The 16310-nt window shown below is 33.6% G+C and overlaps 2 protein-coding genes across 3 annotated transcripts; both read left to right on the forward strand.

Annotated features, from left to right (window-relative positions):
- The first annotated feature begins 1165 nt into the window (after positions 1-1165).
- LOC120193818 (thioredoxin-related transmembrane protein 2-like) lies at positions 1166-3509 on the forward strand. The gene is made up of 10 exons (XM_039196249.1): positions 1166-1477; positions 1582-1626; positions 1705-1761; positions 1849-1918; positions 2032-2073; positions 2171-2244; positions 2639-2709; positions 2795-2880; positions 2993-3099; positions 3236-3509. Exons 1-10 carry the CDS (start codon positions 1322-1324, stop codon positions 3296-3298), a joined length of 771 nt encoding a protein of 256 aa, XP_039052180.1. The 5' UTR covers positions 1166-1321; the 3' UTR covers positions 3299-3509.
- Positions 3510-9930: 6421 nt separating this feature from the next.
- LOC120194382 (homeobox-leucine zipper protein ATHB-8-like) lies at positions 9931-15253 on the forward strand. Of its 2 annotated transcripts, none has more exons than XM_039196696.1 (19): positions 9931-9968; positions 10108-10330; positions 10436-10595; positions 10714-10814; positions 10941-11031; positions 11748-11843; positions 11938-12051; positions 12161-12244; positions 12344-12499; positions 12587-12661; positions 12777-12883; positions 12959-13151; positions 13283-13468; positions 13564-13644; positions 13766-13900; positions 14024-14349; positions 14486-14585; positions 14692-14841; positions 14933-15079. In XM_039196696.1, exons 2-19 carry the CDS (start codon positions 10113-10115, stop codon positions 15077-15079), a joined length of 2520 nt encoding a protein of 839 aa, XP_039052627.1. In that variant the 5' UTR covers positions 9931-9968; positions 10108-10112. The 2 variants fall into 2 exon arrangements, with proteins under 2 accessions (XP_039052627.1, XP_039052626.1); XM_039196695.1 differs by lacking the exon at positions 9931-9968 and adding an exon at positions 15145-15253 and having other exon boundaries at positions 10113-10330; positions 14933-15081.
- The last annotated feature ends 1057 nt before the right edge of the window (positions 15254-16310 follow it).

Here is a 16310-nt window from a genome sequence, read left to right on the forward strand (position 1 = left end):
AAGTTTATCTTTTTATCTCTGTTCGTCCAAATCTTTTTCATGACTTTCAAACTTGAAACACCTAAAATTTTCATTTACCAAGTGATGTATGATCATCGGGGAAAAAACACAAATTTAAAAACTTTGTTATGTCTTCAGGTCAACAAAACTGATTAACAGACTGCTTCAAATGCATCTATAAAAAGCCAGGCCAAGAGAGGTAAAAAGTTACATGTTTTAATGAAAATCCTAAAATAATAGTTAAATTTAGGTTTAATTTTAATACATATTAATGAAGAAATTGATTTGGAAAATAAAATCCATGCGTGTGAATGACATTAAAAAAACATTAATATGTATATTTTTAATTAGTTGAGACCATCGGTGACATGGTGAAAAGGGTCAATGAAATAATTTTTAGTGTATGCATGAGTATAAAGGTTCATTTGTCAAATGGTTGAGTCTTTAAACATACAATTCCTTGTATTCACCTCATAATTATAAAAGAAAAACCACTATAAAAATTTACCAATGTATCTTGATTCAAATAATAATTAAATATATTTTAAAAAATACTATACTAAAATTACAATATAAAATATTAAAAAGAATTAGGCTTAAACTAAACAAGTACTCAAACTATGTCTTTTTTTGTTTTAAGTATCAAAACTATTTTTTTGGGTCAAACTAAGTCTTTAAACTATTATATGTAATCACTGTAAGTATCTAAACTATTTTTAGTCAAAATAAGTCCCTAAACTATGAATTTTTTCTTTAAGTCTCTAAACTATTTTTTGGGATCAAAACAAGTATTTAATTTTGTGCATCGTGTCAACATCTTATTGGTCAAAAAAAATTCAAACTAAAAAATGATGTGACTTAAAATGTTTAAATATAATAGTTTAAGGACTTAGTTTGACCAAAAATAGTTTAGGTACTTAAAGAAAAAATATTACATAGTTCGAGTACTTATTTTTACTTTAAGCCAAAGAATTAGAGTGATAAACTATTCAAAATCTCTTCTAAAAGCCCAACTTAGCCCAGTAGTTTCAGGCCTCTCCCTTTGCAAAAAAAGAGAAGAAAAGATCAAGTTAGGGCTTGAGCCCATGTTCAAAATTCGGGCCATGAAGTCCAAGGGTTTTCTTCTTCAGTCTTTCCCGTTTGCTATCGGGGTTTGAAGTTCCTTGGCAGAAATCGTCACATGGTCAGAGCGATGGAGAAAAACAGTTTTTTCATTCAACTTTGAAGAAAACAAAAATGGTGGAACCTGTGTTAGAAAACCGAAGCTCTTAACCAGAGTCAGATCCAATCACTGAAAAATAAAGAACAGTGCAAAAAGAAAATGAAGAATCAAAGCAATCTAATGGAGTGGTTGAATCAAGTGGTGGGTGAGCCGTATTATTTCTTCCATTTCCTAGCTTTGTTCTCTTATTTCATCGTTCGGAGCTCTGCTGCTAATGTCCTTTCCCCTCAAATCACTCAACATCTCTTTCACAGGGTAATAACTCGTTCTCCCCATCTCTGTCTTGATCTTCCTTTCACCAAGCAAACCCCATTTTTTCTAGCCGTAATAGATCGCCAATTTTCTTCTTTTGGATTTAGGAAGTTCAAGCGATTTTGGCCTTTTTGATGCTGGCAGCATACAAGGTAATCGAAGCAACATAGGAAATTAATTTCTTTGAACGTGTGATGTACTGTTTATTTTTTTCTCTGCTTTTCGTACAGATGGTAAGAGAAGAATCATGGGAGGGTTTTATTGCTGATACATTGTTTTTTGGAAAGGTTAGATTACCCATTTATTTGCTTGTTTATTTCATTTTAATGGATACGATTTGCGACTAAAATTTCCCATTTTTTCTCTTTTCTCAGATCTTTCTTATTGCCCTTACTCTAATAATGGACTATCACTTGACTTTGTGGGATATAGTGGTATTTTCAGGTATAATTGTTGCTTATCTTGCTATGGTAATTTTACAAGTATCATGGTTTATGCACTAATTGTTAGATCTTTAAAAATTGCAGATTTATGATGACATTGTTTTTATTTTTCAGTAATATATGTTATGGCACAACAACCCCCTTTCGAAAAACTTGGTACTAATGGATTTTGAATCCTTTCTTCCTTAAAAAGGACTAGCATGCCATTTTGATAAGAATGCTGTTTCTTCTGTTTATGAATTGAATTTTCTAGGTTCTTCAAGTAAGCTAACACCATTGCAATTGGAAGCTTTGCTAACCGAAGGGAACACATCAAGATTTTGGCTGGTTGGTTCTGGTTTTCTTTTCGTTTGATATTAATGTTCAATAACGTATATGATGATCTCTTAAAATTGCATGCTCTTTGGACTTATGAAATAGTTGTTATAACCTGCATTTAAGTGGTACCAAAGCAACATCATGTCTTACTCGTTAGTTAGTGGTAATTCTGAACAATATAAGCGAACATTGGCATTATTTACGAAGATGGTTAAAGTTCTGGTATTGATCGTTTATGCTTAAAGTAGTTACTTACTGAGAAGTTAAACTTTAAGAATTAAATTTGCAAACTAAGTTCCTTTTGTGCTACAAAAGTTGACATTCAATTACAAAATTTAATTTTATTATCTTTTATTGAGCTTGATCCCCCATTTTTTTGTGGATAACAACACGCTTTTGGCAGGTAGAATTCCGTTCTTCGTTTTCATCTGGATGCAGACGTGCCAGTCGGTGTTTTCCTGAGCTGTCAATTACGTACGTTGGTTTCCAAAATTATCTACTTTGCTTGTTTATTGTCATTAATTAGTTTCTAATGGTACTCAATGTTGACCTTGTTCAGATACTCGAACAAAACTCTATCGTTTGGAATAGTTGATCTTGGTCTTTTCCCAAATGCTGCAGAAAAATTCGGAATCTCTCCTGGAGGTGAGTAACATATATTAATTATGAAGAGAGCTCAGTAAGTTTTAGATCTTGTATTACTTATTTTGAATGTTGGTAATTGTAATGAATTTACGTGGGAATCTTGTACTCACAGGAAGCATGGGACAGCTCCCTACGTATATACTATTTGAGAATAATACAGAGGTTTCACGCTTTCCTGAGTTCAATTTTGAAGCAACTCCTACACTTCCTGTAACAACGGTAATGTACATGTTCGTGCATATATACATGCTTATGTTTTTCAGTTGGCTCTTGACATTGCATGTTCAGCACTCAAGTATTTTTACTCAAGGTTATTGTATAATTTGTTTTTGGACATTGTTTGTTTGTGTTTCAGCGGCTTCTTGCTCGCCATTTTGAGCTCGACCGGCTTCTCCTTGAATATGTAAATGGAAAATAGCTGATTCATCTAAGGCTTTACCTGGCAGTTAGCTATAAACTTTGATTCTTGATTCCCACTTCTTGGATGGACACCTAAAGAGAAGTAGAGATCAAACCGAGCTTTCCGCATAATTACGAAGTGTAGGTTAACATTCCTTTTTTTCTTATGCAATTGATTGGTGGATTTTTTTTGGCAGTTTGACATTTTTTGTCATTCACAAAGTGGAATATGAAAATATCTTAATGTTTTTGGAATACATGTAATATGTAATTAACTAGCCTATGAAACGCGATTCATAATCATACTGAATGTAGTACTGATACAACGAGTCTGAAATGAAAATTATTTGGGTAAACTGTGTTTAGTAACCAAACTATATTAGTTTTAGTATGTTTTAATACTTGATTTCTTTTCCGTAATCTTAATGTATTTAATATCTTAACTATCGGTTTTGGTATGTTTTAATAAAATTAAATGTTAAGTTTTTAGCGGGTATTACAATAAAACAAAAGCTAAAGATTAGCAGGATCTTGAAAATATTAAAAAATTAAGTATTCAAATAAATTAAAATCGATAGTTCAAGTATTTAATACACTATTTTATCCAAATTATTTTGTATCGGAGCAAGTTTGGGCTTTGGAATGTGCCTCATAAATTGACGTCCCCCCCCCACCCTCGACTCCTCGAGTAATATTAATATGGGAGGGTGGGTTTTACAGGCCATGAAGTTACGTAATATCGGAGCAAGTAAAAATCTCACGTGCGACAGTTTTAATATACGGTTAAAAAAATATTATTGGTTTTGTTATTATTTAAATAACAAAACTGATAAAAAATGACCGAAAATATTATTAGGCGCTAAAAAATATTAAAAATAATATTTTAGGTAAAAATAATAATATTTTAGATAATTTTTTACTATATTTTATTTAAACAATAATAAAATCGATAACATTTTAATTTAATATTATATTAAAGTATCGCACTATATAACTTCCCGATTCTTTTAATAGATAACGAGATTTGCATCTGCGCCGCCGAATATTCGTGTTTTTTTTTAATTAGGGTTGAAAAATGAAAAAGGCAAAAACAGGAAGTTAATAGACAGTAGGGAATGATTAAGAAGCGGAAGAGTGGGCCAAAATCCTCTATTTCCGCGCCGCTGAGTGGGCACTGCCACTGCCATTTGTTTGTCGGCCGTCCCACTCTTGTCTACTTTATTTCTCACTCACTCCTCCCCATTCACTTTGTGCTTCGCATGCCATTGCTTCTTCACAAAGTTATTAAACTACTAACTCATTTTATTATCCCTTCATTCCTCTGCCACTACCATTTGCAATTTATGATATTATAATCTGTCTTAATTTTGGTGCACTCCGTGATCTACATCCTTAAACTCTTCATTTTTGACACGTTTAATTCTAATATATATACCAACAATTATATGTATATATGTACTACGACTATACGTATATATTCACGAGTAACCATTGATACTCTTTTCGGTTGTAAACTCCCATATTTTTATGATAATGAAATTAAATACTTATAAGATTAACATCACAATGGAGTTGCAGCTAAGTAAGATGGGCGAGGAACGAATCAATAAATCAAGATCCTATGTTTGGATAGAATAAATTTCATCACATTAACAAATGAATTATAACATTAAATTAAACTATAAAAGATCATTGATAATTATAAGTTAGAATCGAACATCGTGAGAAGATTATTTCTGAACGTAAATTGTGTATTTAAATAGGGACGGACGCATCATCTTATGTTAAGGGGTGTGAACATGAACTTATAAATTTCTAGCGGGGGCGAAATTGAACTTATAAAATTTTAGGTTGGGCAAAAAAAGATTTTCAATAGAAAATACATTAAAAAAATCTAAAATATACGATAATTTTATTTTTTTTTTGGAGCGACCGCCCCCCGCCTAGGTCCATCCCTGTATTAAAATATAATCCAAGGGTCTAAAGTAGAGAATATAAAAGATGATAACAAATAAAATATCATATTGATAAGTTGAGGCAACCATGAGAAAATTAAACGAAGAAAACGATCAAATGACTGACAAAGATAATGAAAACATAGTGAAAGATGGAGGAAAAACATGTCATAACAATAAAATTATTAGAAACTAAACTAAGGGTGTGTTTGATAGCGGTAAATTATTTTCTGGAAAAATATTTCTCATTTTTCTGTGTTACATAGTTGTAATTGATTTTCTCAATGTAAATGATTTTCTCAGTTCCTTTGTATTTTATGTAAATTGGTTTACCATATAATTTTTTGTAAAATATTTTCTTAACTTTTCACTTCATAGTATAAACTTTCAAAAAATATTATTTTATAAATCTAATATTAAATTAATATTTCAATATCATTTAATAAAAATATTTATTATAATATACATGTAATATAATTTTAAGAATATTATATTTTTAATATATATTCAGATATACTATAATAATATATGATATTATATTTTTAAATAAATTATTAATATTTATCTATTAGTTTTATAATATAATGTTATTAAATTATTAATAATGAGTAATATTAATATAAATAATTTATAATTATTTCATAAAATACTAATAATTAAAATTAAGGGTGTTCAAATGGTTAATTCAACCACCTATCGAATTGAATTACGATTAACCGAATAAACAAAATTTTTTTTTCTTTAATCGTTAATCGAATCATTTTTTTTAAAAATATTAACCACACCAAACTTTTTTATTCATTTTATGTAAATCATTTTCTATACAATTAATTATAGTGTATCAAACAATCAGTGAAAATAATTTACACAATATCATCAAAACACCGTCAAACATTTTCCGAAAATTAATTTCCGAAAAACGTAATTCATTTTACATAAAGTAGGCTGTCCCTTTTTTCCCATATGTATGGGGTAAGGGGAGGTAAGATAGTAGGCTGCCCCCAACACCAGGTTGAGAGCAGCTTCCGTAGGAGACCTCCAAATTATGAAATGCCCTCCGTGGGACTTGATCCCACGACCTCAAGGTTTAGAACCTTGTGCTCTACCAACTGAGCTGGATGGTCATTTCATTTTACATAAAGTAGGTTTAGGTAATTCATTTTACGTAAAACAGTTTCATGTAATTAATTTTACGTAAAACAATTTTGTAAAACAGTTTTCAGGTAATCTATTTATGTAAATTATTTTGATAATGAACACTTATAATCTCTGACGTACGTAATGTTTAACCCAATATTAATGATAATCACTCAAGTTAAAAATGAATTTTGTTTTACATTTGCATGTATTATAACATAAAATACTAAAATAGTACGTTTTCTCACTTTATTAGTAGATTGAATTTGCTCTTTATAAAGCATACAGATTTAAAGTTTATAGACAGTTAAAAAAGAGTTACTCCTTTGCTTCAACTTTATAAATCGGCATTAGATATATTCGATATAAAGCTTTATCAACTTAGTATATGATAATTAATCGTAATTTTATTTTATTGTTTACCGCGCGTGAAACATTCTCTGGCACAGAAGCGCGTGTATGATAAGCATACGGTATCTTCACTGTAAAAAATGGGGGTACACCTGGGCTGGTGGCTGGTAAGGGCCAAGGAGCACGTTGTAAAGCGAAAGGAGAGAGTCTACACGCGTGCGTGGGCCACACCTCGGGTCCCCAGCCTGTGGACCACACCCCACAACCCCAAGGATTTGGTCTGCTGACGTCAAACTCACGTTACGCTCACTCGTGGTACACCTGTCAAACTGCTGTTTGTTGATCCGGAATTTCAAAACCAAAAAACTTTAAAAAAGGAAAACTAAAATTGTAGCGCAATCTTCTCAGTGGCACCGCTTTCAATGGAACAGGCGCGAGTGGCGGAACTTTCACGCCTTAATTTCTTCCTCCACCCCCCTTCTTTTAAATATTTAATAAAAAGTTAAAATATTAAAATATTTACCATTAAACAGTAAACACTCTTTTCCTCGTCTTGTTAATCTCCCACCGAGACCCGGTTAACCAATAACTGTAAAAAAAAAAGTTACAGGCAAAGCACTCAAATCTTTTATTAAAAAGGTTATTTAATTTAAAATTTAATAGGAAGACATTTCATAATTCGAAGGTCTTATACGAAAATTGTTCTCAATCTAATATTGAAAACAACCTACTATCTTATTTTCCCTTATCCCATTTCATATGAGAATAAGGGATAATACATATGAAAGTAAAAACGCGTATTTTGGGCTAAGATTGGTAGTGGGATTAAAGGACGCTAGTAGTCAAATCCACTTTGGTTGGTCTGCCGTTGCTTGATTTATAACCGATTGCTTCAAGAATCTCAATTTTCGCGTAGCAGATTTTATGAGTTAGTGGCCTTGACTCGTTCAACTATAAGCATCCATACTTCCATTCGCCAGTCTTAAAATCCAGTCCTTTGAAAATATCAGTCTAAAACTATACATTTCTTTGTTTTGTCGGTAACGTATACTTTTCGGTTTCCCAATTTTCATCATTTCCATCGAAATCATGTTTAGATTTTAAATAAAAAAATTATTGTTATTTTAATGTCAAATAATTAGGAATTATATTTACCCCTATTAATGAAAAATAATAATTTGCCAAGGAAGGCACATTTTCTACCATTTTAAAATGATGAGAGAGAGCACGAACCAAGTGATATTCGTGATAAAAGAATTGTTGTTATTCATTGATGACCCGTGTTCGAGTCTCGAGAATGCTATGAGTGTGGGCGTTCAATGTCAAGAGGTCGAGAGTTATATTCGAATAAATATTATCTTGTACTAATCTATATTAAATATAAAAAAAGAAGGATGAGAGAGAAAAGGTGGTGATTTGGGAACTCGAGGCCGCATGCAGACTCCTCCATAATTCTCTGTCCTGAACCCATGCACATTCACGCCTTCCTTTTCATTTATTTTCTCTTAATATCATTGTATTGTGTAATCATCTATGTATCTGATATAATCTTGAAAATAAATGTAAACAACTTGAGAGATTCGTCGTTAAATTTATAATAGGAGAAATCATTATACGCCAGACTTGAATCAATATTATATTAATGATATTGATACGTGAACCTTATGAGTTACACATTAATAAATCAAACCATCCGTATACTTTAATTAATTATTTATTCGATTGAAATAATAAGATTTCATATTAAGATTTATTTTAGTTTTTTTTTTATAAATTAGTTGTCTGTTATGTCTTAATAGTTTTTTATTTAAATTTTATATGAATTATGTCTGCTTTATATTCATAATAATCGATTTTATTTGTAGTAATATAATTACCTTTGTGTTTGTAATTTTTAATAAAATTATTAAATTTACAACAACTGTGAAAATTAACTAAAATTTTAAAATATGCTTTTCAAAATAACTATATATTTATAGTAAAATTATTGTATAAAAATTAATTTATATATATATTAATGGCATATGTCTTATTTAATGATTAAAATTTAATATAATTTTTTTTGAACAATTTCTATTTAAGGGAATGAGGAAGGAGGGTTTTATTCCTAATAAGTATTAAACCCATTACTTAAGAGAGATAAGAGTTATAAACCGAAAGGTTTTAACCATCTATTTTAAAAATTATCAACGACATTTTAAATTTTAATTTTCAACACCTATTATGTAAAAGATATCTCTATTTATGGGATTATATTATAAATAAGTATTTAAAGTAAGTTTTTTTCATCTAAGTGCCTAAAGTAGTATTTGGTCAAAATAAGTACTAAACTTATCTCTTTTTTTAATCAAAATAGGTACCTAAAGTATTTAATTTTTTCATCTAAATTCTAAAAATTGACGTGTGATATTAAAGAAATGGATGAAGTGGAAGATTTTGAAGAGCATGCGCTGGAACTGGGAGTGTGGATCCTACTAAGTTAATCGTTAATTTTTTTTTTTGAATTAATCATTGATATTTGATTTATTGATTGATTAATTCATATCAAATATTTTAGATGCGAGAATGATCCTCTCAATCAAATTTACTCTATTGATAAACGTTAGAGCTCGAACTATTGACCTAATCTAAAAGACTTAGTACCACTAGATCAACTAGCTGCTAATGTTGAATATTGTATCTTAATTGCATATTTTAGGAGGCCAAGACCGAAGAGGCGGTCTGTTTAAGTTTCTTTGATAAAAGAGAGAAAAAAAGTAAGAAAAGAAAGCAGCAGCAGCAGCATAAGTAATAGTATTATGATGATTGAGATTTGAGATTTGAAAACAAAAAAACAAAGTCTGATATTCTGTCAGGTATTAAGGGTGCTCTCTCTCTCTCTCTCTTTTTCCCTATGCTATTTCCCCCGTATCAAATCATCTCTCCTCCTCTTCAGTCTTCATATATAACACCACCTTCAAGCAGTAGACAGAAGCCTCTTTGCTCCTCCATCAAACATAACGGCAACGGCTGTTTTGAATCTGGTATCTGTTTAACATGATCAAGAGGATTCGTCTCAGAAAAATTTTTCATTCCTAGAGAGTGTTTCCCTTTGCTAAAACACCAAAAGCTAAATTACCCAAAGCTCAGAATTTGGTATACGAGGAAAAAGCTCTTTTTTTCCATTCTGAGAATTCGAAGAATGGATCTTTGAAGCTTCAACGGTGATCCGTTGGTGTTTCCCTAGTTCCCGGAGAAGAAAACGGTGTAATCAATCTCACTGCTTCTTTTGATTACTATATGATATTACTTATACTTCTGAGAATGAATGCTTTGATGATTTTTTTGGGGTGTATATATATATATATTGAAACTAGTCGTCGTTGGTTTTTGAAGGGGATTATAGACGTGATGATGGCGGTGACCTCATCCTGCAAAGAAGGGACCAGGATAGCAATGGATAATGGCAAGTATGTAAGGTACACGCCGGAGCAAGTGGAAGCTTTAGAACGTCTGTACCTTGAGTGTCCTAAGCCTAGCTCCATGCGTCGCCAACAGCTCATTCGTGAGTGTCCCATCCTCTCCAACATTGAGTCCAAACAGATTAAAGTTTGGTTCCAAAATCGAAGGTACATATTTTTCCAAATCTTCAAACATTGGGTCATCTAAAACAACCCTACCCATGCATGATCTGGTATACAGTAACTTACCATTTCCTTTTTGATAATTTTCAGATGTAGAGAAAAACAACGAAAAGAAGCGTCACGCCTCCAAGCTGTGAACAGGAAGTTGACAGCTATGAATAAACTGTTAATGGAGGAGAATGATAGGTTACAAAAGCAAGTCTCACAGCTTGTTTATGAAAACAGCTATTTCCGCCAACAGACTCAAAATGTAACAACTTTATCTTAAAAGGAGAGGAAGAAAACCTTAGAATCATATTATCAAGTGTTAGATTTGCTTCGAATTATTGGATCTTTTGTTAACAGCGGTGGTTTTGTTGTGGTTGCAGACGACCCTAGCCACCACGGATACAAGCTGTGAATCACTAGTGACGAGTGGTCAACATCATTTGACTCCTCAGCATCCTCCAAGGGATGCCAGCCCTGCAGGGTTAGTGGGAATTCTTTCTTACTGGTTTACTCCCATTGTTATGTCCCTTTCGTTCCTCGTTTTTCTATAAAAAATTAAACCTTTGTTTTGTTGCTGTATAATTGCTTATGGGCCTTTGCTTTCCAGACTTTTGTCCATTGCAGAGGAAACTTTAACACAGTTTCTTTCAAAGGCTACTGGAACTGCTGTTGAGTGGGTCCAAATGCCTGGGATGAAGGTCACTGCTCTCTCTCACTTTCTTCTCTCATTATACCTTTATTCTTTGTTATACTATTATATACTCCGTTATTCTTTTGTCATTATGGACAAAAAATCTTATATAAAACAAAGCGTAAAATCTTGCTAATCTTCTAGGCAACATCAAAACACATATTTGTTATGTCAATATCGAGGACAACCCCACTGTCCCATTTCTCTATAGGTTACTAATTACTATTCCCTTGTATCTCATACGAGTTTGATTTAAAAAAAATCATTTCTTTGACTAATGGGCTTCCAAAAATATGTTACGGGATTTTTTCCCCCAATTTCTATATTCTATATGAATGGTTAATAATTACAGACGGGATTAGTTCAAGTGATAAGTAATTTGATATCGCTTAAGTAAGATATCGGGTTTGAGTCTATGCAGAAAATCTTCCCTAGACGACTCACACTCCAAAATTAGGTGTGCGACCCAGATCGGTCTAGATTAGTCAGGACAAAACTTTGGAACTGGAGGGCAAAAAAAATGGTTAATGACTAATACTGATTAATATTAAAATGGAGAAAGTGTTAGGAACATATAGCATGCTGTTAATACTCAAACATGCTCTGGTCTTACAATGATTAATCTGATATCAAATGGAAAAATTTTCCTGTTTGATCCTGATTTCAGATTCATGCACCGATATTTCCTACTGTTAGATGCTCATATCTTCCTTTTATGTGCAGCCTGGTCCGGATTCCATTGGAATCGTTGCAATTTCTCATGGTCGCAGTCGTGTGGCGGCACGTGCATGCGGACTTGTGGGACTAGATCCTACAAGAGTGAGTTCATTTTTGCTTCCTGTTGAGAGGATATTTCTTTTCCTGGGTCAAATTTGGAGAAGAATTAAATGACATTTTTTTTCTTTTCATGTAGGTCGCGGAAATCCTTAAAGATCGGCTTTCATGGTATCGTGATTGCCGAGCTGTGGATGTTATAAACATGCTGTCCACTGGAAATGGTGGAACCATTGAACTGCTTTATATGCAGGTTAGCCAAGCTCCCATTTATTTCGCATTTAATTTGCAACTTAAGTATGAAATTAATGGTGCAATTGCTTTTCGTAAGAGTTCTAAATTTCGGTTGCCTTCTTCTTAAGCTCTATGCCCCAACAACATTGGCACCAGCTCGAGACTTTTGGTTCCTGCGCTATACTTCTGTTTTGGAGGACGGTAGTCTTGTGGTATGTATGTTTCCTATAGAGCTTTTGCTGTTCCTTTGAGTTAATGTTGTCAGAATAGATTTTATATTCTGATTTTTATAATTGTGATATGCTGCTTAGATATGTGAAAGATCACTTAACAACACTCAGAATGGTCCAAGTATGCCGCCAGCTGCAAATTTTGTGAGAGGAGAATTATTGCCTAGTGGTTATCTAATTAGACCTTGTGATGGTGGAGGATCCATCATTCACATAGTTGATCACATGGATTTGGAGGTTTGTAAATCACCATGCTTCGGTTTTGAAACTCTGGCATTCTTTTAAAGAGGCAAAAATATCAATTTTCTATTTTCTTATATGCAGCCTTGGAGCGCTCCTGAAGTGTTGCGCCCTCTTTATGAATCCTCAACATTACTTGCTCAGAAAACAACAATGGCGGTAAGACCTCTCTCTGCATCTATAATTACAGTTTTTGCAAGATGTGAACTCTATTTAGTGCCAAGATAATGCAGAGTAGTTAAGTGATTCAACCTTTGGTTCGGAACTTGTGCAGGCCTTGCGTCATTTGAGGCAGATTTCACAAGAAATATCTCAGCCAAATGTTACAGGTTGGGGCAGAAGACCTGCTGCCCTTCGTGCACTTAGTCGGAAGTTGTACAAGTATGTTGATCCAGCCCTTCAGAATTCATTTTTTTAAAATGGATGGAATGGAATCTAACAAATTCTGTTGTCCAGGGGATTTAATGAGTCTGTTAATGGATTTACCGATGAAGGATGGTCTATGTTGGAAAGTGATGGTGTTGATGATGTTACCCTACTTGTGAACTCATCTCCAAGCAAGATGATGGGCATAAATCTTTCTTATGGCAATGGATTTCCTTCGATGGGCAATGCGGTTCTATGTGCCAAAGCATCCATGTTACTCCAGGTCAGCGGCTTAATTGTGTTGCAAATTTGTCATTAACAGCAGAAGATCTAGTGACATGAAACAATACATATTATAATTTCTAATCAAACATGTATCTTTTTTATGAACCTGTGCTTTGGTTTTATTTGTAGAACGTGCCGCCAGCCATACTTCTCAGATTCTTGCGAGAACATCGATCAGAGTGGGCAGACAGTGGTATTGATGCTTACTCTGCTGCTGCTGTCAAAGCTGGTCCATGTGGATTGCCAGTAGTTCGAGGTGGAAGTTTTGGCGGTCAGGTCATTCTTCCTCTGGCTCACACTATTGAGAATGAAGAGGTAAGTAATTTGTTGCCGAACTTTGGCGATTACAGTATAATCCTTGGCATCAATTGGCATAAAATATTCTGATTGCTCCTCGTTTTTTGTTGCAGTTCATGGAGGTCATTAAGCTTGAAAATATGGGCCACTATCGAGAGGACATGATCATGCCCAATGATATCTTCCTGTTGCAGGTACGTAGGTTTTCACCTACAACCCCTCAACTTATGTTTTATTTCGTTGTCATTCTTCCATTTCCTCGTATAATTCTTGTTTTATTGGTAATTTATGTTTTTCTTTGTATATATCTCTCAGCTTTGTAGTGGAGTTGATGAGAATGCAGTTGGCACTTGTGCTGAACTCATCTTTGCCCCCATTGATGCTTCATTCTCTGATGATGCACCTATTATTCCTTCCGGTTTTCGCATCATCCCTCTTGATTCTGGAATGGTAATTTTTTTACATGCATGATACTATCTAAACTTTGATTTAGTATCTTTTTATCACTTTGTTTTTTTTTGTTTAGTTTTGTTCAGGTTAGTTTCTTACAAAACGAATTTAAACCTTATGTAGGATGCATCCAGTCCAAATCGTACACTCGACCTTGCCTCAACTCTTGAAGTTGGAGCTGCTGGAAACAGACCAACTGGTGATAATTCCGGTCATTATAGAAGCACAAAGTCTGTGATGACAATAGCATTCCAATTTGTGTATGAGATCAACCTTCAAGAAAATGTGGCTATCATGGCTCGGCAATATGTCCGTAGTGTTATTGCTTCTGTTCAAAGGGTGGCATTGGCGCTCTCTCCCTCCCATCTAGGCTCTCATGCTGGTTTTCGGACACCTCCTGGTACTCCTGAAGCACAGACGCTTGCTCATTGGATTTGTCAGAGCTATAGGTGTGTCAATCAAATCCCTTTTATTCATTTTATTCCTGTTTCTCTGAATTATGAACCTAATCCTTGTATCTAATGCCAATTACGTCATTCCAGACTCAAGCTAACCACTATTTTTGTGTTGTTCATCTCTTTGCAGGTGCTATCTCGGAGTTGAGCTGCTGGAATATGAAGGAAGTGAATCGATTCTAAAAACGCTTTGGCATCACACCGAAGCAGTTTTATGCTGCTCTTTGAAGGTAGTTCCTTATACTTTCCTTTCCCATTTCTCCCGATAGAGTTCTAAGATTTTCTGAAAATTGTCTTGTTTGCTACAAATTATAATCTACTTGGTAATATATGCAGGCACTACCAGTTTTTACATTTGCTAATCAAGCAGGACTTGACATGCTTGAAACAACCTTAGTAGCACTTCAGGACATAACTTTGGAGAAAATTTTCGATGACAATGGACGAAAAGCTCTATTTGCGGAGTTCCCACAAGTGATGCAGCAGGTATATGTGAATATCATATTCTTTGAAATGAATAATTGAAAAAAATAAACTTATGAGGTTGATAATAATGATGATTGATATGGTTGGACAGGGTTTTATGTGCCTTCAAGGTGGTATCTGCTTGTCAAGAATGGGGAGGTCAATCTCCTACGAGAGAGCAGTCGCTTGGAAAGTGGTAAATGATGAAGAAAATGCTCACTGTATCTGCTTCATGTTCATCAACTGGTCTTTTGTTTGAAAATTGGCAGAGAAGATAAGATTTAGAACAACAACTAGATTAGAAGGACTTCCCTTTCCATTTATTTAGTCTTCTTAGTTTGCAGAAACCTTTAACTGATGATGAAATGACACTGTTATAAGGATGTTGAACCTAATGGAATCTCCGGGGGCCCTCGATTGTAACCCCATTTTTGTATTTGCTTCATTGATCTCTCTCGGGTGCCCTTTGCTTCGTTTTACCCCTCAAATCCAATGTCTATGATTCACCCTGCTTACACATATCATTTACATTTATCCATGAGCATGTTCTTTTATTCTTACAGAACCCGTACAATTTCCTTGTTTACTTGATCCATGCAAAGTACTGATGTGTATGCATGTCATTTTCATTGTGGCAATGGTTTTCCAAAGGAACATGATGTTGAGCATCTAACATGGAATCTAGACTTAGATCCTATGGTATTGATGATCACCCGTTTCTTTTTTTATATCCCTTAAACGACAAAACATCAGTCAAATTTGTTATTGCTGGATAAAGTAAAAGTTCTATTGAAATGTGTAAAAAATCAGATAATGAATTATTAACTTACCTCTATTGATTCTTTTGCTTTCAGATTTAACGCTGAGCCTGACCCTTTATCCCTTTCCACCCCCTTCGTTGTGCAATTGGAAGACAAGAATTTGTCATCCTCCTAACTTACAATGTGCTGTGCTAAAGACTTCCACTAAAAATACTAAAATGATTTCCATATCCTTCCTGTCCTCAAGACTCTGCTTCCTTGAACTGACCAACAGTGGTGAAGCAAATTTGACCATTAAGATCCCATTTTTTCTCATGTTGATTAACGAATTTGCCTAGCCGAAGACAAAAAGAATAACGTCTGAATTTCTTTCACATCTTGAGTCAATGTCAATCCATATCAAGATTATTCAACTACTGAATACATTTAAACCTCACATACTTGAAGTACATCTCTTATACCTACTCCACCAAATCAAATAAGAAAGTTATTTTAAAAAATTGCAGGGAATAAAGTTTTGAGAGAATCTAGAAACACACTGATTACTTTTTTGATGAACCATTTTGGCACTATGTCAATAAGTGTAGATGGTTATTTTACATAGGTGAGAAGACATAACAACATAGTAGAACATACTGTAGTAGAGAACAAGACTAGATTAAATCATGGTAAATAGATTGTCTACATACTTGTATTCCAGGAAGTTACGACTTTTAATAATGTTTGTGT

Source organism: Hibiscus syriacus, unplaced genomic scaffold (assembly GCF_006381635.1).
Source record: "Hibiscus syriacus cultivar Baekdansim isolate YM2019G1 unplaced genomic scaffold, ASM638163v2 tig00116997_pilon, whole genome shotgun sequence".
Lineage (NCBI taxonomy): Eukaryota > Viridiplantae > Streptophyta > Magnoliopsida > Malvales > Malvaceae > Hibiscus > Hibiscus syriacus.